Below are 20,132 nucleotides of genomic sequence, written 5' to 3'. Positions count from 1 at the left end.
GAAAATCCACCGGTTATGTAATCGATGCCTGAGGTGGCGGTTTTCGCGTGTCGGTCACGTGCCCACGCGCCGCAACATGCAGGTGTCCCGAGTGAGTTGACTCCATAGATGGATCGGATCTGGTCTTTCACTCGAGCGTATATCAAATCTGTGTGTTTAAATTATGTCTGCCTAGAAACGCGTTGTCTGGGACTATCTAAACGTCACCTGATTATTTCCCCTCATTTGAAACCTATCAGGCAACGCTCACATGAGATTCAGTACATAGAAGACAGACCATCTTACCGCAGGCTCCTTCTTGACTCACACTGGAGCTTATCCATCCTCTACCTCATCTTGATGCGTATCTGCTAATAGTGTTGATATGCCTCGTCTCGGTGGTAAGTGGGAAATTCTTAGTCCCCCCCGTCATCGAACGTACATTGATGGTCCTACTAGACGCGGAAACGATCCGCATTCTCGTTGCAACCGACAATCATGTTGGCTATAATGAGAGGGATCCCATCAGGGGTGATGACAGCTGGAAAAGCTTCCATGAAATCATGTGTCTAGCGAAAAAGCACGATGTGGACATGGTGCTTCTTGCAGGCGATCTCTTTCATGAGAACAAGCCCTCGCGCAAATCCATGTATCAAGTGATGCGTTCCATTCGGATGAACTGCTTCGGGGACAGACCTTGTGAGCTGGAGATGCTCAGTGATGCCAGTGAGAACTTTCAGGGAGCTTTCAACCACGTCAACTATGAGGACTTGGACATCAACGTGGCCATTCCTATCTTTAGCATCCACGGCAATCACGATGACCCATCCGGGGAAGGTCACTTGGCGGCATTGGATTTGCTGCAAGTTTCTGGTCTTCTAAATTATTATGGCCGAACCCCTGAATCAGACAACATCGAGGTCAAACCAGTCTTGCTGCAGAAAGGACGCACCAAGCTAGCTCTCTACGGAATGAGTAACGTTCGGGACGAGCGGTTGTTTCGAACTTTTCGCGATGGCAAAGTCAAATTCTTCCAGCCTTCGGTCCAGAAAAATGACTGGTTCAATTTGATGTGTGTTCACCAAAACCATCACGCTTACACAGAGACTGGATATCTCCCCGAGAACTTCCTACCCGAATTCCTCGACCTGGTCATCTGGGGTCACGAACACGAATGTCTGATCAACCCTCGTCTCAACCCCGAAACGAGATTCCATGTAATGCAGCCTGGATCTTCAGTGGCCACATCCCTTGTTCCGGGAGAAGCGGTAACGAAACAAGTTTCCCTCGTCAGTATCACGGGACGAGAGTTCAAGTCTGAGCCAATCCGACTGAAGTCCGTGCGACCTTTTGCCATGAGGGAAATTGTTCTCTCTGAAGAAAAGGGGGCGCAGAAACTGGCCCGCAAAGAAAATAACCGTACCGAGGTCACCCGTTTTCTGATGACTATCGTGGAAGAGCTGATCGAGGAGGCCAAAGCCGAATGGCTGGAGAACCAAGACGACACCACAGAAGATGAGGAACAGGAGATACCGCTACCCCTTGTCAGACTTCGTGTTGAAACATCCACGCCAGAAGGGGGTGCCTTTGACTGTGAAAACCCCCAGCGGTTTTCCAACCGCTTCGTTGGCAAGGTCGCCAACGTCAACGACGTGGTGCAATTTCACCGTAAAAAGAAACAGGCGTCTACGCGTAGGGACGGCACTGTCGAGGAAGCAACGGTGTCTCATTTATCAACTCTTGACACGGTCAAGGTGGAGCAACTTGTGCGTGAATTTCTCTCTGCACAGTCGTTAAGCATTCTGCCACAGAATTCTTTTGGGGATGCGGTGTCTCAGTTTATCGACAAGGACGACAAGCATGCCATGGAAATGTTCGTGAACGAGTCCCTCGAAAACCAAATAAAGCATCTGTTGGACTTGGATCGAGATGGTGACGTGGATGACGAGGAACAAGGCCAAAGCTCGTTGCGGAACGCCATGGAAAAGTATCGGACACAGATGGAAGACATGTTCTCTCGCGGGATCAAAAAGCGTACCAGGGGGAAAAGACGATTTAAGCCCAAGCCCGACGGCTGGGACAGTGAATTTGACGGCGCTTGGGAGGACCAGCCCGGGGCGCTCATTCACTCCGACAACGAAACCGGTGATCCAAACCAAGAGGACGTTGCCGAAGACGGCGAAATGCCGGCACGGACAGGAACATCGACTCGAGGTCGCGGCCGGGGCCGGGGCCGCGGAGGTCGATCCACTGCAGCGACCGCTAATAGCCGGAAACCCGCGGCTACTGCGAAGACCACATCATCAGCTTCCACGAAAGCGGCCCCTGCGAGAACATCCCGAGGTCGTGGAAGGAAAGCAGTATCTGATGATGAAGAGGAGGAAGATGTCATTATGCTAGACGACGATGACGAGCCTGATGTGCAGAAAGCGCTATCCGAGATTGATGAGGATGAGGACGACGATTCACAAGCGCTGTTCGTGAAACAGCCAACGACCAGAACCCGCAAGACCGCCGAAGCAACAAGTGCTCGTAGTCAACGTCAGACCAAACGAAGCGCGCCGTCTCCTGCTCCGTCATCAAACACCCTAACTGGAACAACAACTCGTCAATCCAATGTACGCACCCGCAAGCCGACGCAAACGACCTTGAGTTTCACCGAGTCTCAGGCATCTCAACTCGCGAGAAGATCAGGTCGCTCGAATAGAGGCGCCAGCCTGGTTAGTGAGGATATTGATGACGATAGTGATGACGATTTTGAAGTAATGCCAAGTTCAAGCACCAGGAGGAGGTAAGGGCCGGCTAGGGCAGTGGGTTCTGGGCACGCTTTCTATCTTTTTGGCCGTCTGTATCAGCTCATGGCAAGATCTGCATAGCGCTTTCGGCGTTCTATGTAAGTGAACGCTTCATCGTTCTCAATTCCGAGTTACACGCCAGCAAACAATCAGCCGTCGGCAGAAAACCGATTCTGTCTCAGGTATTGGGTATGCTATATGAGTCTTCTTGGGGGTTTGAAAATACCCGGGTCCTTGGAGTACATATGACTGGTCAATGCAAGGGAGTGGGAACGCCCGTCATGAATATGTCTGGGGATGCTGCCTGGCTGCTGCCTGCTCCTCCCGCGGTCACATGAGCCCGACGCAAGGCTGTGAATAATCTTGATGTTGACTCTTCAACTTCCTTTGCTCCAACTTGCTCCACTGTTTCTTGTAATCATACTACATATCCGTTTTTTCCACACTTGCTTTCTGCTACTTCATATTCAAGGCTGTTACTGGTTTGGACGGGGGAGATATCCTCTCCACAAGCAGTCCTTGAACACGAGTGGGGAGGAGGCTAACTATACCCACTATGGACCCACCAAAGACAACATCCCCAGTCGGCAACAGCTACAGGCCAGAGCGCTTGCAACTGATCCTTGTCAAAGGCGCAGACACGCTGGTTTATATCGACTCTCCACCGCTGACGAACTCTTGGTCGGCTCTCCCACGCACCACGGAGTCCATTCCGCATCGCATAAACAGCGAGACGCTCTGGGCGACTGGTTCCGCCTACTTTGCAGGGATTCTGCATCCAAGAAACCAGGCACGCACGGTCAAGCGGCGAGGGCTCGAGGGAAAGCTGGATCGCGATATAAAATATGTCCTTGACCTCACGCCTCCTTCGTTAGACGAAGATGCCATCATTTTCTTGACGGAGTTATCGTGTCCTCTGGGGATCAGGCTCTGGTCCCGCTACCAGAATCGTTTCGACCTCCCCGCACCTTATGTCGGCGGGCAGGATGAACTTGAGCAGAGTTCGGAACCCGCCTATTGCCCTGCCAGCAAACTGGCGCTTCCAGTTGAATACTCTGCCTCTCGCCATCGGATGGCTATTTACTGGCTGCTCAGGTCTTTTCAAAGCTGGACACCGCCACTTGATACTCCTTGCAAGTTCTGGACCTACTTTGCACTAGCCAAATTGTTCGACGTTGTCATGGTGCCGAGGGTCCGCGAGTCCATCTCCAACTGGATTCACGAAAGTAATAACACGCTCCTCATTGAAAGAAGTCCAGAATCAACATATCGAGTGGCCTGCGCGATGCAGGATATAGATCTCTTACGTGACTCCTTTTCTGTCCTCGTTGGAGAAGAGGCCCTGCTTCTACTAGCCAGTTCCGACAAGACTACCAAAGGCAAGCCATCACAGTGCAGCTTTCACGGACGCTTTCGGGAAGAACTAGACGATGAAGAGCTCCAGCGGATTGAATACGCCAGCAAAAGCTTCATGGAGCACGTTATCAACATCTTCCTTTACCTTGCAGGCACTGAAATGACCTGGATCACTAACCTTCCATCCGTCCGCAACATCATAAACTACAACCCCAAGTCAGAGAACGAGCGTGCCATCGTCTCCAACCTCATTACCATTATCAAGTCCTTCGTCCGGAAACACATCGTGAACGTCCTGCAGAAGGGAGGGTTGACGTGGTTTCCGCAAGCAGGACTCGTGAAAGCCACCCAAGCAAGCGGCCAGCAGGCCAACCCCACACGAGGCCAGGGATCCCCCATCGACCAAGTATACCCGTCAGAAAAGGCCCTCCACGCGTACAGCGAAATGCGGCCCTTCGAACGCCTGGCCTCGCGGACGTTCTGGAGGGACCTCCGCACCAGCCGCACACTCGTCTACAACCCCCCACCCCCAATCTCCGACAACAGCGACAATCTAACCTCCATCGCCGACATCGCCCCGCACCTCCCAGCCTTCCAAACCCAGCACGACGCAGTCCTCACCCCAATACCCTGGAGCCAGATCGGCCAAGCAGCCGAGACCTTCAACGCCCTAACCCGCACCACCACCACCACCACCACCACAACCACAACCACCAACCCACCACCAAACATAGAAGACTCCCCCAGCCCAGAACCCGAGACCTTCTCCCTCTGGGAATTCGTCGCCCAAGCCCGCGGCACAATCCAAACCTACAGCACGCAACTAGCGGATCCCCTCCAACCCAGCCTCCAATGCCGCATAACAGACACACTGACGACGCTCACCGACAACGAATACAAGTTCCTCCCGCTGTGGGCAGGCGGCAACGACGACGGCACGGGCGGCGTCTACGCCGACCAGGACATTCCGTTTCTCGAGACAGGGGGGTTTTCCACGCCTGGACCGGCTATTCATACGGGGGGTAGTAGTGCCTGCTCGCGGTCTGTGGACTCGTCTGTGTCGATGATTGATGTGCGTGAGGCGGAGAGTACGGTTGGGGGGGCTTCGCGTCGGCCGATGGGTGGGATTGATGGTGAGGTTGTATCTGTATCTGAGAGCTCGATGGGCGGTGGTGGTAATGGTACTGGCCCAGGCAGTGACCCTGGGAATGACGATTGGGTGATTGACGACGATGATGATACGGCGGGGAGTGATAGCGACGATACGGTTGTGTTGAGTCTTCCTGGTGATGATCAGGTGATGGTTGTTAGGTAGTTAAGACTTCGGCGTATACGGGTAGGGATAGATTACGATTTGTAATGTTCAATGTTCTGAATTGAATTAAATCCTCTTTTATTTTTGTTTTGACCTTTTGCCCTTACGAGATGACAACACTCATGCATACTACGATGCATAGATCAAGTCCATCCCTAAGGGAAAATTCAATACAAAGACTCAACTAGAATCATCTCATCCGAGACACCAATGATATATTTAGGAAAACAATCAATTCATTCATTCATCATAAACAATCAAATAAAGACAACCAAAGACAACCAGAACTAGCCAGCAACAACAAACAATCTACTACTCACTCCCTCCCATTGCCGTCGAATATCAAGATCAATCAAATCGCCAATGAGATATGCATGCAAAGGTATCCACAGAAATCAGCCGGTCTATCAGATAAATTCTGCTACTAGCCAGGTGTAGTAGGGTACCGACAGCATGGCTATGTGTGTAGCTATCACTTTCACTCCCATTTCAGTGGCTGATTCAAAGTAAAGATGCTAAGAGCGGGGATATGGAGCTGATTGCACGATGAAAATAAGGTCAAGATGGGAGCCGGTCCTTTTTGGTTCGCGTTCGATTTAAGTAATTCGGTGGTGTGTTTTATCTCTGATTTTCTTCTTTTCTTCCGTTCTTTTTGTTGACTTTCTTCATGCTTATTGTGCATCTTCCATCGTAGAAACATTGTAGCATATTGGCGTCGTGTCGTCTTGGTCGTCAATTTCGACAGTATGGGTATCAATTGGATTCGGAATCAATATTAGAGGGGTGTGAACGTGTATCGATGTGGATGACATTCACCAGCCGGGTCGATTATAGGAATGGCAGTCGTGAAGCTTCAATTTGAAAAGTGCCTATAGGATTGGAGGCAGATCCGGGAGCAGGAACCGGCCATTATCGAGGACCGTGTTTAGGTCAATCTGGTCCATGGTGGGCCGGAGGCCCAGGTCCATGACGTCGCGCGCGACGGCCTTGATCTGCCGCATGATGGTCTGGGAGATGGCCCAGGTGCGGGCCAGGGACTTGAAGACGCCGATGGTGAGGCCAAGGCGGTCGCGGCTGGGATCTGGCATCTGCCCGGCTTTCACGGAGCAAGCGGCCAGCTGAACGATGGAGCTAAGGACCAGAGAGCAGATGAAGAAGGGGGTGTGCTTGACGACGGGCATGCGGATGGAGGCGAGCGAGGAGATCTCGCTGGAGGCCTTGACGGCCTTCATGGCGTGGGCGTGGTGTGAGAACGCGGGGATGCTGCACGGTCCGTGGTGGCCGCAGATGACTTCGGCTGCCATCGCGGGGGACGAAAGCAGGTCGGAGCGGGGGAAATGCAGGTAGATGGAGGCGCCGTTGACGATCATGGTGGCTTGGAACATCATCTCGTCGACGGACCCATCTGGGCGTAGGAGCTCGGCCTTGGATTCGGGGAGGTGGTGGAACCAGCTGGTGATGCGCGCGTCGATTGCCTCCACGTGGTCCTGCTGGCCCTCGACGATCTCCTGGGTGGCCACGACCCGTAAGAGGATCCGGACGGCTTCGATGCGGTAGGTGAAGGAGGAGAAGTCGCGCTCCTCGTCCGCAAAGACCCTCTCGTCGAACTGCGCGATGGTCGGGGCCGGGACCGGCGGCGCGAGGCCGTCCGCGTAGATCCGTTCTTCGCAGGGCAGCGGGACCTCCAGGGGCACGGCACCAGTGCGCGAGGTGCGCTGCACTCCGAGCGCGGTCAGCATCCCCTCGATGATGAACAACTCCCACCAGAGGCGCCGCAGGGACTCGGCCCGCACGGGGTCGCCCTCGCTCATCACCGTCGCGAAACTGGCCGAGTGTAGACCGAGCTCCAGGGCCAGATCGACGGCCATGGTCAGGCACTCGCCCGCTTCGGGGCGCTCGTTGCGCGAGTGGAGGACAATGGCCAGGAGCACAAGCGCCTGCAGCTTCTCGACGGAGGCCTCCTGGCCCATGACGGACGACATGACGGTCGGACGGTAGGGCTCTGGGGAGGCGGCCGGGGTGAAGTGGGCGCCGACGAATTTGATGACATGTTCGAGGTAGGGGGGCACGAAGGAGCGGTAGAGGAGACGCAGCGGGGGGAGGATGGGATGTGCGGGGTGGAAGTAGGTGTAGTAGATGTCGACGAGGTAGCCATCGCCGGGGGCGGGGGCGGGGGCGGAACCCGATTCGGGGGTGAGGGGCTGACTGTACAGCCGCAGGGGTTGTTGCGACGGACCGGGGGTGTCGGTGAGTCCCGGGCTGCCCGACGAGGCAGAGGAGAGGGTCGCGGTCGCCGGCGGCGGCGGGGGCGGCTGGGGCGGCGCCATGGGTGGCGCATACGTGACATGGTTCTGTGGGAGACCCCAATCGGCAGGAACGTTGAAGAAGCTGGCGGCGAATTGGGGGTCGAAGGACGAAGAGGACAAGTCGGAGGCCAATTGGTCAGGGGAATTGGCGCGTCGTTTCTTGGAGGGGCCCTTGTATCCCCGACGGGAGGGGGTATACTGGCACTCCGACCCCACGGCTGCACAGCGGCCACAGACCGGAGTCTTTCCATCACACTTGAGGTGTTTATGCCGGCAGAGGAGACAGGCCAGCAGCGACGGGCCAGCGCCCTTGGGTGGACCCGAGTTCGAGTCAGAGTTCCCCGTGGAAAGAAATGGCTCGTCCATTGTGGAGCGTGGAGCTTGGAGCTTTAGTGAGAGCTCAAGTTGTGACCGCGGCTGTACAACACAGGGAGAGAATGGCGGGGGCACGATCGAAAGGAAGGATCGCGTGGACACGATCAGAAGGGAAATGAGGAAGGGGGGTGTATCAGAGAAAGTGCGATGGTCGAATGGCGAAGTGGAACCGGAGCGGGGGAGTGAAACTGAGTACGGGATAGTAGGAAAGGCTTGGGGGGGGGAAGACGGTCACGACGCAGTATTAATACCCTGGACCAGGGAACAGAAACAAAAATGATGGATCAAGTCGCACAGATTGGGATGGAAACGACGCAGATGCATACAGGCATGGCCCAGCGTGTGATTTCTTCCTCATTCAGCATGGGGTGGAATTGAATAATGATATGACATCAAATGGAGACCATCCCCCGGGCGTGAGAGGTGGAGAGACGTGTAGTTCTTTGGGGAGAGTTCAGGAACCTCGTCGGGGACAGCACTAGAGATTGACGTTCCAATACTCGAGATCCAACCGAGAAACCCCGAAGCAGAAGAGACCAAAGAAGCGACAGCCAAGTCAAGAAGCTGAAGATGGCGAGGATGATTGGAAGAGAAGGAGAACAAAGAGACCGATACCTCAGGCCGTCCATTGGTTCGCTGACTCAGCCGCCGATCGCCCAGCTTATCTGAAGTTCAACAGGAACAGACACCAGACAACGAAACAGATACTATATTCAATTGCAACAGTCACTCAATTACAGGTACGTCTATCTTGATGCCTTGGGATAGATCATCATATATCGATGTGTTTGATCCAAGGTCCCATCCATCTCGCCCCGAGTCTTCACCCCCAGCTAGAACTAACCGACGTGGCTTTTCCAGCCCCATACCTCCCCGTCCCCTCGTCATCGCGACTGGTCGCATCCGATATCCACCTCTGTCAATTGAACCTACCTCTCCAACCATTACAAGAAAGAGAAGAAAACAGAGGACACCAACCACCGAGACCAAAGAAACCAACACGATGATCTCCGACGATGATCTCCACCGCCTCGCCATCTTCCTCGGCTCCTGCGCCATGATGCTGATCATCCTCTACCACTTCCTCGAAGTCAATGCCAAAGACGATGGCTCGGAGACGTCCGCCTCCACGACCAACAAGACCGCTGGCGTGTCGGGGGGGTCGTCTGGCGGGGGGGCTGCGACCGCGGGCGGTTCATCCATCGGGGGTAAAGACAGCTAGTGGTGGTTCTGGGCCTATGGGATTCTTTGCTTTTCCTCTTAGTTAACGTTGTATTATTCCCTTTTGTGTATTTATCGCAGCGTTTGAAGGTATCGGTCAAATGACTGGATCGATTATATCCGCCCTAGGTCTCATGCCGAGGCCCGATGGCAAGTGTATGAATCTTGGAAGTATCTGTCCATGCTCAATGCAAGCTAAACCCATCAACATCCCAGAATCGTACACAACAAAGGGGAAATCATAAATCAAGATACACAAATGCAAGATACTCAAACGCCGTTGACACCGGTGCGACCCAACCCAATGCAAAATCTAGATTGCGAAAGCCATAGTTCCCATAGGCCCATCCGGACAAATCGATCTCCCCTCAAACCCCACATCGTAAACGTCTGATTATTCGACCTCCACCTCGTAGACGCCCGGTTATTCGACCTCCACCTCGTAGACACCCTCTTCGGCCGTCAAGTTCGCGTTCCGCGCGGGCGTCGCCAGCTGACAACCGCCGGGATCCAGCCCGACACCGATCCGTTCCTTCTGCTTGCGCACCGCCTTCAGAATCCCCTGGGCCCGGTCGCGCTGCGTGCTATTCCCATGGACCTTGTTAAAGGCGCGAATGGAGCTAAAGCTGGCCGGGAAGATGAGCGCATCCTCGCCTTTGGACTGGTTGGAATTGGGGATGGGGAGGGGAGTCTCTCCGACATCACTGCCCACTAGATAATACAACAAGATCAGATCATTAACGTAAGTTCCCTTCGAGCTCCCCCGCAAGCCATTGTCAAGGCGCTTTCTCACCAGGTCCATTCACCGACGGCCCATCACCTTGCTTCCAGGCGATGGAGTCCAGGTGCGCCGTCTTGATGTGTTCGAACAGCTGCCACGCCGGCAGATGTCCCTTGAACTTGCACCCCTTCCACGCGCAGCTGATCGAATAGGGCACGTGGAGCTTCAGAATGTGTTTTCGCAGCATCTCCAGGTTGTGTAATTCGGCTTGACAGTTCTGCCATCGACACGCGTACACCTGGTACGATACCGGTAGAGGTGGTGGCACCACCATCGGGACCTTGGTGCTGCCGGCCGGCCGCCCCGGCGGTCGTCCGACTGGTCTTTTGCCCGGTGGTCTCCCCATCTCCACGATCGGCGTCGGGAGGCGCACCTCGGGCTTCGGGCACGGCTGCGGAGGTGCAGGTGTAGGTGCCTGAGAAACAGGCTGGGGCGCGGGCTGGGACTTAGGTTGGGGTTTGGGTTGGGGTTTGGATTGGGGCTTGGGTTGGGATTTGGGTTGGGGCGTAGGTTGCGGTTTGGGTGGGGGTGGGGAGTGCACGTGGGGTTGTGGTATCGGTGGTGGCAGTGGTGACTGCGAGACAGGCACGGGTGGGGAATTCTCTTGTTGCTGAGCGTGCTGGGGAGGTTGGTGTGTCGAGAGTTCCCGATCATCGACCGTGGGCAACGGCGGCGTGGGTTGCGCGGCGGGAAGCTGGGGCGGGATCGCGGGAGTCTCCGGTCGGGGCGCGGACGCGTGCTGGTCACGTGTCTTATCAGGGCCGGGATCGACCAAATCCCACCGGAAGGTCGACAGATCGGACGACGTATCAATATGAGTGAACACGTCGCGCAAACGGGAGAGATGGTGATTCAGAGCAGCCTCCTTCGGGTGACGGCCCGCCGAAATCAAGACATCCCTAGCGATCGTTTTAGGATCATAGGTCGTCTTTTTCATCCCATCGCTCGTCGTAAGACGTTTGGCCATGTCCACGCGGTCCTTGAGGAAGCGCTTATTATTGGGATCGCGCGGAGCATAAGAATATGCGACGAACTTTCCACCGGGGCTGGGTTGCCCGCCGGGTGGTCCGCCAACTGGTTTGACCAAACTCCCCGCGGCACCATTCACCGAATCCATAGTCTTATACAATCCTGTCTTGGGCGGAACTCGAGATGCCGAGTGACCCACAGGATCCAAGTGAGAGCGCGACTTGGATATGCAAAGCCTTTTTGCGGCGCGCGCCGCTTCCATGTCCGCTGCTATGACCCCCTGTCGCGGAATGTAGGACGGTAGCGGTGATGGTTCCGGAGCCGAGAGAGTCGGAAAGCGTTGGGCTGGGGGGTATGAAGGAGCTGAGGCTGGCAAAGCTGCAGAGCGTGGGAGATAGTGCACTGGCGATTGGTAGTGACTCTGCGCAGGACCAGCGGGCGGGAATTGGAAGCTATTCTGTGGTCTCGCGGAGCTCTCGCCGGCAAAGTGTTCGGGGTGGTGGTGCGCCGTGACATATCCGTCGTTGATATTGTGCTGGAATTGCGCGCCCGGTGGAATCATCCCTGCCGGTGCATATTGCGTAGGTGGTGGTGGTGGATGAGGTTGGTTTGTGGGCGCTTGAAACGCGGAAGGTGTTGTGTACGGCGACGTGTGTGCAGGGGTAGGTTCACCGGAAGAAGCTCCATTGCCTATAGACCTCTGCAGATAGTTATCGAGTTGATCAAAGCCCGCGAGCCAGTTGTAATCGTCGTTCGCCATGTTGGACTGTCAATGGCACCGTGCAAGCCAGCGGTCTAGTCAAACCGCGAATCGAGATGCACGCCCCTCAATGGATCATCCTGCAGGGCAGAGAAGTGAGAAAAGAGAACAGTATTGAAAAGGTAGAAGCGGTGATGCTTGATTCCACAAGGAACCTATAACCCTTTCGTTGCAACCATCGGTTGACCAAGACGAGTAACGCGACAGTAGATAGTTGGCGCATCGAAGCCTTGACGATCTTCGGGCGATAAGCCGAACCCCCGGGCGGTGAGCGAGCAACTCCGGATGACAAAGCCCTAGCCGACACGCGGTCATGTGACGCACGGATTCAGGTGACCTCCGCGAAAGTTTCCCAACTTCCTTCTGACAACAAACACATCCCTCACCATCTCTCCGTCTATTGAGAGATACACAACAAATGAGTGTGAGGGAACAGAGTACACTGGTTTTGACACCATGGTGATCAATGATTGATCTTATATGAGACTAGGAAGTCTCTACTTCAATGGTTTTGCCTGTTGCCATCAATATGGATGAGAGGACTCGATAATGACCCGAGCTCCTCTGTCCTGCAAAACAGACGCCTGCTACGAATCAAAGAATGATCAAGCTTGACTCCGTGCAACTGCCGTCTCACTTTTCGTTACAATGTCTATTATCTCGACTCACATCCACATTTTGGAAGCGTTCCTCCTACGCGAACCAGCACCCCCACTCACAACAACCCCTCACTCCCCTCCTAAATCCCCCAACATACCCGCCAGATTATCACCTCGTCAATCCCGTCTTCGGACGACCTGAACATGGTTGAAGAGTTAAATGACTGGCGAATAACAAATCACAGAAATCACGGCTGGTTCTGCCGGCCGTGGAATCTGCCTCGCTTGCAGACTCGCACTGAGCACTAGCTATGACGCTGCGGGTTTGAAAGTGAGATACATATCGTATACGAATCTAACATGTAAACACAACACTGAGCCTATGGGTTGGCTTCACGTCCAGAATCTAGATATACGAATCAAATGGAAAGAATGATGCTGTACATTCAAAATGAAATAGATATGTAGTATCGTGCAGTCTCTCACCATCAAAAGAGACCGAAAATCGACGTTATATAATACAAAGAGCAAACTGGCTGACTTGCGAAAATGCGGATATCACGAATTGAATCGGCGGAACGGTATTCCCACCGCGCTAGGTAAATCGCGATCACGATCAAACAAACACACCAAGCACTTGAGCATCAACGTGAGCGTGAACGTGAGCAAAAAGAGCAAAGCCCCATGCACATTGCACAGCATACTTTACTCACTATGGCCCACACACCTGCCCCAGGCCGGCAGTCCGCACCCCATGCCCACAAACAGGTACATAAGGAAGATGACAACCACAACCAGCAGCGCCATCAGCTTAATATTCTTCCACCACATACGCCTCCGCAGCCCACGACTCCGCAGCCGAAAGTCATGCGCATTGCCGCCCAGCCGATCCGTCTTATCAACAAGCAGATCGATGCGCTCGCCGCGCTCCAGCACGCGCTCGATATTCTCCGTCATAATGTCACGGACGCTATCGATCTCGCGACGGGCAGAAGCAAGCGAGTCAGACGGCGGGGCGGTATTATACGTCTGGAGCAGCGCGCGCAGGTCGGGGTTAAAAGCGGCGCAGCCATAAGCGGGGAGAGAGGAAAAGTCCGTGTTGTCGGGGGGATAGGCGGATAGGAACTTGCGCTTCATTTCGAGGAGGAAGGCGAAGGGGATGCGGCGGCCTTGTTCGGCGGTTGCGACGACGATGAAGCTCAACGGGGCGTAGGAGTTGACCTCCTGGCGGCTGATGTCTTCGGTGGACCCTGTGGGCGAGTCGGCGATGTAGTGCACGAAGAGGCGGTCGTGGGTGAAGGTGAGCTTCTGGCATTTGTCGTGGGTGATCTTGGGGAGGATGATGGAGGCGAGGGATGAGGCGGAGGTTGAGGAGCTGCCTGGGGCGGAGTGTTCGGCCAGGATTGTGGTGCGGTTGGCGATGCAGGTGCTTCATTTGGATGTTAGCTTTCACGCAATAGAATTGGATGATGTTGATTCGGTTCGCAACGTACTAGAGCAGGGAGCTCGGGGGCTTGGATGAAGAAGCCATGATGAATGATGCCTAGGGCCTGCCTAAGGAACAAGATACCAGTTTTGGGTATGACACGGCGCGAGACGAGTAAATGATATTAAGAAATAAGGTAGTTTGATCCCGTCGTATTCTATTGCAATAACAAATCACAACTGGGATGTTGAAGTTGAAGAAAATACTAAAGTGAATTAGCTCAGGAAGTTAGTTTCGTGACGTCGCCGCCAAGATCCCCGGATTCGGTCACGTGATGGCAACTGTCATACATCGGCAGCATTCTTGGAAATTGTATGGAAAAGAGGGAGTTCCTATGGATCAGGTGATTATAAAATGCAGGTTCATTGTGATCATATCCCCTCTAGCGGTGATCAAGAATCCCATAATAGACAATATAGCATAGCTCAAATCGTCAATATGCCTACAGGACTCTAGATAAGACGGAAACACAGACAACAAAGCCGACCACAGTGATTTATTTTATTCAGTTACCTGCAATAATCAACCCAGCAGAATGCCCACGTATGCTCGCCAAAACAAGTATGGAAGAAAAAAACCAACCAGCCAGCACCGCAATTCTATAAGGAAAGACAAGATGGTATCATGCGAATGACGGAAAAGAACAGAGAGAAAAAGCCGCGCGGCACAAGGAGCGTAAATTTCGTATCAAGACCCAAGGAAAGAAAGGAAGACTGAGTAGAGAAGATAGAAAAGGAGCGCTCATGCCCCATCAAAAGGAACCCCAAACTCCCGCATGGCGTCAGCTCGGCGCGAGACGACATCCTCGCGACGGACGACGTTCCGCAAGGCCTCACTAGCCTGGATCAAACCGTCGATGCTGATCGCATGGTTGGTCATTTGATGGTTGATATATGTGTATAGCTCGGCCGACGTGGTGCACGTGGTCAGGAGTTGCTGCTCGTTGAGCTTCAGGAGCGCTAACGCAACTTGGAATAAGAATGTGCTCCCGCCGCCGCTCCCAGATGCAAGGTCCTGTGCTCGAGAGGCGGAAGGGTCTTTGGACTCGCGGGGTCCGGACGCCGCATTCGTGGCAGTGGGTGTTGGGCTCACCACGCTGGTGACATTTAGACAGAGGACAACGTCCCAGACGCGATATAATGCCTCCGCTGATAGACAGTCGGTGAAGACCGACAGGAACCACTGAAAGGTCAGCGCTTCGAGCTCAACGCCCAGCGACTCGAGGTGCGCCGAGAGCTTGGGCAGCACTTGGGAGATATACTGCCGTAGCACCATCTGGTCTGCGCGCGACGCGAGGAGACCGTGGTCGTAGTAATGCTGCGGGAGGATAACCTCGATCATCGAGGTGAGGAGCCAGAAGGTGTCTTCAGCGGTGGGTGTGATCAAGAGGAGTGATGCAGCGATGAGATTCATGCCCTGGCAGTACCCCACCTCCGGATTGCGACGCGAGTACGCAAGGAGGACTTCTTTGAGCTTATCGACCCCCGGCCCTTTGCGAAAGAACACATTGTCGGTCAAGGTGCGGTTGATATCCATGTCGATTTGAGCAACAACGGACGGGTCGGGTTCACTGCCGCCGATCCCCTTTGTAAGGTCATCGTAGTAGCCCGGAACCCGCATCGAGGATGCGCCACTGCACTCTGACCAAACCTTTGCTCTAAGAGCAACAGGAATGCCACCGAGAACGAGGGACCGGAACTCGCGCCACTTGGCACGGCCGACCTTGCCCTTATTGCCCAGACCGGCGATACCCACTACTTCACCGTCCGCCAAAGAAACTTCGGGCATATCAACAGATTGCAGTGGCCGGTCAGCGGCGGCCGCCGCTGCCGCTGCCGCTTCCCCGTCCTTTCTCCGCTCTGCGCGCACCTTGCGAAGAAATTCGTTCCATTTAACGGTCTTATCACGTTGCAGTGAGTCGTGGAGGTCACTCAGCTGCTCAAGGAGCAATTTGACCGGTTCGTTCTCGTTTGCAGCCAGTGTCACAGCAGCGAGAGGTTTGTCTCCGTTGTTAGTTCCCGAGAACTCTGGGCGATCCGCGGTCACAGTGGAGGTAGAGGCTGATGGTTCGGAGTTTTGGTTGACAGCCAGTGAGCCCCGTTTGTCCACAGCTACTGCTGTACCTCGCTTACCCTCGCTCTCGCCAGTAGTTAACGACACGATAGGGCCGACAGAAGGGGTATGTGAAAGGAGTTCAGCCGGTCCCGTGGGCATCCTCAGATAATCCTGCCATCTACGTTGCGAACTATCACTGCCCTCTTGATCGTCTGGCGTCGCAAGGCCGGGAGAGCGCGCTGAACTTGAACTGGAGTCCAACTTTCTGTCGTCATCGCCATCCGAAACATCGCTTCGGAAGCTGCTGATAGTCTCCGTCACGCTGAAGCGATGGCCACCGCTCTTGAGCTTGCTCGCCTCCCTTTGCCTCTTCTTGCGGCGTTGGTCGTAGATGAACCCAAATCGATCTGTTAACAAATCGCTTGACTGGTAATTATTGAACGTGGGGGTAAGCGTCGGGGGTCTCGATTCCAAGGGAAGAATCGCATCCATTTCGACAGGACCAAGGTTGGCTTCATGTTTGCCTGTGTTCTCCGAGCTCGCCCCTTGCGAGACGCTCGTAGCTGCGAGTCTGCGACCGGCCTGGCCGGTCTTGGGGCCCGCTGAACCCGGTCCATTTGCTGATCTACTAGCCGCGGCCTGCAAACTCGGCATATCCGTGCCGCTGTTGATGCGTTTGAGGGCAGCTACTGCGGAGATGCTCCCTTTCGTATTGGCGGCAGCCGCAGATGGATCCCCTTTCCCTTTACCCCGGGCGGCTGAGGGGGCACTACTGCGGGTTGATTCGCCAGCGCTGTCGTCTTTACTGGCTTGGGAGTTCCCAGCAAACAGTTTGACTGTCCACGAAGACAAAGACTTGGACGATTTCCGCGAATGCAGGCTAGCGCTATCAGCGTTGCCTGTACTACTCGTAACCGCTTCCTCGGTACCAGGGTTAATCCGCCCTTCTGGAGGTTGGAAGAGCTGGTCGTCAAGACCCTTGCGACGGGCCGATGCGACAGTGAGGTTCTGCTGCCGCTGGGTGTCTTCTTCCGTTTCTCCAACGTCACCCATGACGCTGCTTGCGCGACTCGGCTTACGACCGTTCGCGTTGCCCCCGAATATATAATCCTGCCAGTTGCGGAGTGATGTCTGTCTCTTCCGTGCCGTGCCGGATGCACTATTGGTCGTGTCGGATCGTGCATCACTTTCGAGACGCGGCCCGCGAACAGTCGATTGCGACATGGACATAGGGCCCGGGATTTCCTGGGGGAAAGAACCGACATCATCGGCCATGGCTTGCTGCATCAGCCCGTGCATAGCGGCCGACGGATTCGCCTGTTCCATGCTATCAGCCCCACCAGGGTGGTCCTTCTCGCCCCGCTTTGCCGAGTAGTCCAGAGTATACAGCCGACGCTCAATATCCTGATTCGACACCGACACCTCCCGCAGCATCCTCTTCAATTCCCTTTCCCTCGCATCAGCACGCTGGCGTAAGGTCGAGATCTCCGAGTCACGCTGCGCCAAATCCCGAGCGAACTGCCTGACCAACTTCACCGCCCCAGTGTTCGAAATCAAGCGCTCGATATGGGCATCATCAGCCAGATGTAGAGCCCCGGGGAAGTCGTTAGCCGGAGGGGCATCATCAAACAGCGCCGCACGCCCAGAATTCTGAGACATGTTGCTCGTCAACCTCGCCAGCGTGGATTTCCGGTCCCGGCTGGAATCGCTGCCGCTATCTCCTCCCCCACTGGTATTGCTGGCGCCACCGGTGCTGTTCGCATCCCCCCGATCCAGGAGCGCATTCGTCAGGGCTCGGTTCAACGCGGGCTGGCCGGTGAAGCCCTCGGGGGATCGATCGGGAGATAGCGAGGGGAAGGATGTGAGGTCGGTGGCGATGGAGGAGGTGGCGGAGAGGCGTTTCTGAGGCTTTGCACGGACGGTCTTAGCCTTTTGACTGTGACGTGAGGAAGAGGATGTCCGGGAGGAAGAACGCTGCAGGGTCTGCTGGACTTCGCACTCCGCCATGGCTCGTGGGGTGGTGGGTAGACCAGGTGAGTGCGGGCGTCATGAAGTTTGCGGAGGATGCTTATTGTAAAAAAGAAGATAGATAAAACTCAGGTCAGACAGTATACAGAAAAGTTGTGTGTTCCTGACGACAGCAGTGGGCGAGATTTATCAGTAAGGTCCTTCCTCCGTCTGTTCCGCCGTTGTGAACACTGAACAGTGATCCGCGTAGATATACCGTCCTCGTCTTGCAACAACAATCAAGTGACCACTGGGCAGCAGATACAGTACCAAAGCAGCAATAGTTCAGAAAGCAGACCGACACGTCGAGAGCAGCTGGAATGGGCGGATGCTTGTTTGAACCCAATTGGCAAGATCAGGTATGCAATCGCCATGACGTGGGAGTGACCGGCTGAGTCATGGCCGGATCGGGTCGGTGGATCTCGGTGCCTCAGGCGTGTATATATGCCTCAGGCTGGTGTTCATGTAATCGATCACCTGATATCAGCCTCGGCTCCCCGCATAACCGAGCTGCATCTAAGCTGGAGAGGGGATGACAGAGAGGAGAAAAGAGGAGATGACATGGGATAAAGTGTTTGCAGTACTCTCCTTGTCTGATAAACAGTCAATCTTTTGAAATCTTGCAAAGTCGCGTACCATTGCATACTATCATACACATCATGCCCTTCTCCGCCAAACAGCGTCTCCAGGCCCTGAGCCAGCAGCTTGCCGAGGGCATTCCTGACGCCGGCAAGTTTGAGGATATTCCTCGCATTCGCCAGGTAGCGCAGGATTCAGTTGGACCGTGAGTATACATTTGGGCGAGGATACATAGATAGTAGCTAACTCTGCGAAGCCGTGTCAAGGACAAGGTCGTTATCGTTACGGGTAAGTTACCACTATCCTCTACTTCCAACCTATACATACCCCCTACCTACATATTTGCCTACGTACATATCCCCTACCTACATACTTGCCTACCATTGTCTCCCTATCTACCTACCCACATACACGCATACAATCTACACAATCCTATAAAACACATGAACTCAAAACTAACAACCCAGGAACCAACTCCCCCGCCGGAATCGGCCGCGCCAGCGCCCACCAATACGCGCACAACGGCGCCAAAGCAGTCTACATCTGCGACTTTGACTCCACCCATCTCGCAACCCACAAACGCGAGATCGAGTCCCTGTACCCGGGCGTGGACGTCCACACGCGGCAGTTCGACGCGGCCAACGAGGAAGCCGTGAAGGCTGTTGTCGCCGACGCGCTGCAAAAGTACGGCCGGCTGGATGTGTTCTTCGCGAATGCGGGCATCGTGGGCCAGCCGGTTGCGTTTACGGATATGAGTGCGGAGGGGTTTGCTAAGACGATGAATACTAACACTATCAGGTTTGTCTTCCCCTTCCACTTTCCGTTTTACATCAAGAAGGGAATATCCGTCCCAGCATGGAAGAACCAAAAACAATAAGACAGATAAACTAATTAATATAAAGCGTCTTCCTCGCCGCCAAACACGCCTCCCTCGCCATGCGCCAAACCTCCGCATCCAAACCCTACCCATCAGGCTCCATCATCTGCACCGCCTCGGTAGCAGGCCTGCGCTCCAACGCCGGCTCAACAGACTACTCCGCCTCAAAGGCCGCCGTCGTCTCCATCGCGCAAACGATCTCCTACCAACTCGGCGGGTCCGGCATCCGGATCAACGCGATCTGCCCGGGTCTGATCGAGACAGGCATGACGCAGAGCGTGTTCGACCGCGCTCGGGAGCGCGGCACGGAGCGCAAGGTTGGGCAGTTGAATCCGCTGCAGCGGGGTGCGGTGGCGGATGAGGTTGCGCGGGTGGCGCTCTTCTTGGGCAGTGATGAGAGTAGTTATGTTAATGGGCAGGCTTGGGCGGTTTGTGGCGGGTTGAGCGCGGGTCATCCGGTTGTTCCTGGGAAGTTGGCTTGATTTTCTATCTAGCTAGCCGGGTATCTGGTGCGAAGTACTGGGGTGTAAATCCGTTAGTACCTACGCATCTACTGTACTTGGTTCCTACTCACTATTGTATATATCGAGTACCATACCATGGATATACCTACAGCTGAGCCACGCAAGCATACTAGGTCGATACAATCAACACTATATCAACTACAAGCAG

The 20,132-nt window shown here is 54.7% G+C and overlaps 8 protein-coding genes across 8 annotated transcripts; 4 read left to right on the top strand and 4 right to left on the bottom strand.

The window, feature by feature from the left end:
- The first annotated feature begins 170 nt into the window (after positions 1-170).
- Positions 171-3,121, top strand: BDW47DRAFT_90601 (MRX complex nuclease subunit). The gene is made up of 2 exons (XM_024820187.1): positions 171-380; positions 439-3,121. Exons 1-2 carry the CDS (start codon positions 365-367, stop codon positions 2,772-2,774), a joined length of 2,352 nt encoding a protein of 783 aa, XP_024667663.1. The 5' UTR covers positions 171-364; the 3' UTR covers positions 2,775-3,121.
- A 209-nt stretch (positions 3,122-3,330) lies between these two features.
- Positions 3,331-5,659, top strand: BDW47DRAFT_121024 (uncharacterized protein; the record flags this gene model as incomplete). Its single annotated transcript, XM_024815563.1, has 2 exons — positions 3,331-5,202; positions 5,588-5,659. The coding sequence occupies 2 exons, from the start codon at positions 3,331-3,333 to the stop codon at positions 5,657-5,659; spliced, it is 1,944 nt and encodes a 647-aa protein (XP_024667662.1).
- A 570-nt stretch (positions 5,660-6,229) lies between these two features.
- On the bottom strand, positions 6,230-8,462 carry BDW47DRAFT_134964 (Zn(II)2Cys6 transcription factor). The gene has a single exon (XM_024818208.1). It carries the CDS (start codon positions 8,115-8,117, stop codon positions 6,315-6,317), a length of 1,803 nt encoding a protein of 600 aa, XP_024667661.1. The 5' UTR covers positions 8,118-8,462; the 3' UTR covers positions 6,230-6,314.
- Positions 8,463-9,129: 667 nt separating this feature from the next.
- On the top strand, positions 9,130-9,733 carry BDW47DRAFT_129750 (dolichyl-diphosphooligosaccharide--protein glycosyltransferase subunit 4; the record flags this gene model as incomplete). The annotated part of the gene is made up of 2 exons (XM_024817029.1): positions 9,130-9,334; positions 9,690-9,733. 2 exons carry the CDS (start codon positions 9,130-9,132, stop codon positions 9,731-9,733), a joined length of 249 nt encoding a protein of 82 aa, XP_024667660.1.
- Positions 9,734-10,123: 390 nt separating this feature from the next.
- On the bottom strand, positions 10,124-11,857 carry BDW47DRAFT_121022 (putative C2H2 finger domain protein; the record flags this gene model as incomplete). Its single annotated transcript, XM_024815562.1, has 1 exon — positions 10,124-11,857. The coding sequence occupies one exon, from the start codon at positions 11,855-11,857 to the stop codon at positions 10,124-10,126; it is 1,734 nt and encodes a 577-aa protein (XP_024667659.1).
- A 1,062-nt stretch (positions 11,858-12,919) lies between these two features.
- Positions 12,920-14,113, bottom strand: BDW47DRAFT_113572 (synaptobrevin family protein). Its single transcript, XM_024814450.1, has 2 exons — positions 13,950-14,113; positions 12,920-13,885 (listed from the first exon to the last, which is right to left on the bottom strand). Exons 1-2 carry the CDS (start codon positions 13,985-13,987, stop codon positions 13,162-13,164), a joined length of 762 nt encoding a protein of 253 aa, XP_024667658.1. The 5' UTR covers positions 13,988-14,113; the 3' UTR covers positions 12,920-13,161.
- A 237-nt stretch (positions 14,114-14,350) lies between these two features.
- BDW47DRAFT_113571 (TBC domain-containing protein) lies at positions 14,351-18,330 on the bottom strand. Its single transcript, XM_024814449.1, has one exon. The coding sequence runs from the start codon at positions 18,002-18,004 to the stop codon at positions 14,684-14,686; it is 3,321 nt and encodes a 1,106-aa protein (XP_024667657.1). The 5' UTR covers positions 18,005-18,330; the 3' UTR covers positions 14,351-14,683.
- Positions 18,331-18,511: 181 nt separating this feature from the next.
- BDW47DRAFT_90560 (SDR family NAD(P)-dependent oxidoreductase) lies at positions 18,512-20,047 on the top strand. The gene is made up of 4 exons (XM_024820186.1): positions 18,512-18,788; positions 18,840-18,871; positions 19,051-19,381; positions 19,486-20,047. The coding sequence occupies exons 1-4, from the start codon at positions 18,664-18,666 to the stop codon at positions 19,940-19,942; spliced, it is 945 nt and encodes a 314-aa protein (XP_024667656.1). The 5' UTR covers positions 18,512-18,663; the 3' UTR covers positions 19,943-20,047.
- Positions 20,048-20,132: the final 85 nt, after the last annotated feature.

The sequence above is a fragment of the Aspergillus candidus genome (assembly GCF_002847045.1).
Source record: "Aspergillus candidus strain CBS 102.13 unplaced genomic scaffold BDW47scaffold_83, whole genome shotgun sequence".
NCBI lineage: Eukaryota > Fungi > Ascomycota > Eurotiomycetes > Eurotiales > Aspergillaceae > Aspergillus > Aspergillus candidus.
This window is presented reverse-complemented; position numbering and strand designations above follow the sequence as displayed.

Bases quoted from the DNA above. Each gene is read 5' to 3' on its own strand.
- BDW47DRAFT_113571 (XM_024814449.1), bottom strand. From the start codon at position 18,004: ATGGCGGAGTGCGAAGTCCAGCAGACCCTGCAGCGTTCTTCCTCCCGG.
- BDW47DRAFT_90560 (XM_024820186.1), top strand. From the start codon at position 18,664: ATGCCCTTCTCCGCCAAACAGCGTCTCCAGGCCCTGAGCCAGCAGCTT. The intron at 18,872-19,050 runs GTAAGTTACCAC...CTAACAACCCAG, and splicing joins CAAGGTCGTTATCGTTACGG to GAACCAACTCCCCCGCCGGA. The intron at 19,382-19,485 runs GTTTGTCTTCCC...ATTAATATAAAG, and splicing joins ATGAATACTAACACTATCAG to CGTCTTCCTCGCCGCCAAAC.
- BDW47DRAFT_134964 (XM_024818208.1), bottom strand. From the start codon at position 8,117: ATGGACGAGCCATTTCTTTCCACGGGGAACTCTGACTCGAACTCGGGT.
- BDW47DRAFT_113572 (XM_024814450.1), bottom strand. From the start codon at position 13,987: ATGGCTTCTTCATCCAAGCCCCCGAGCTCCCTGCTCTA. The intron at 13,886-13,949 runs GTACGTTGCGAA...ATCCAAATGAAG, and splicing joins CCCCCGAGCTCCCTGCTCTA to CACCTGCATCGCCAACCGCA.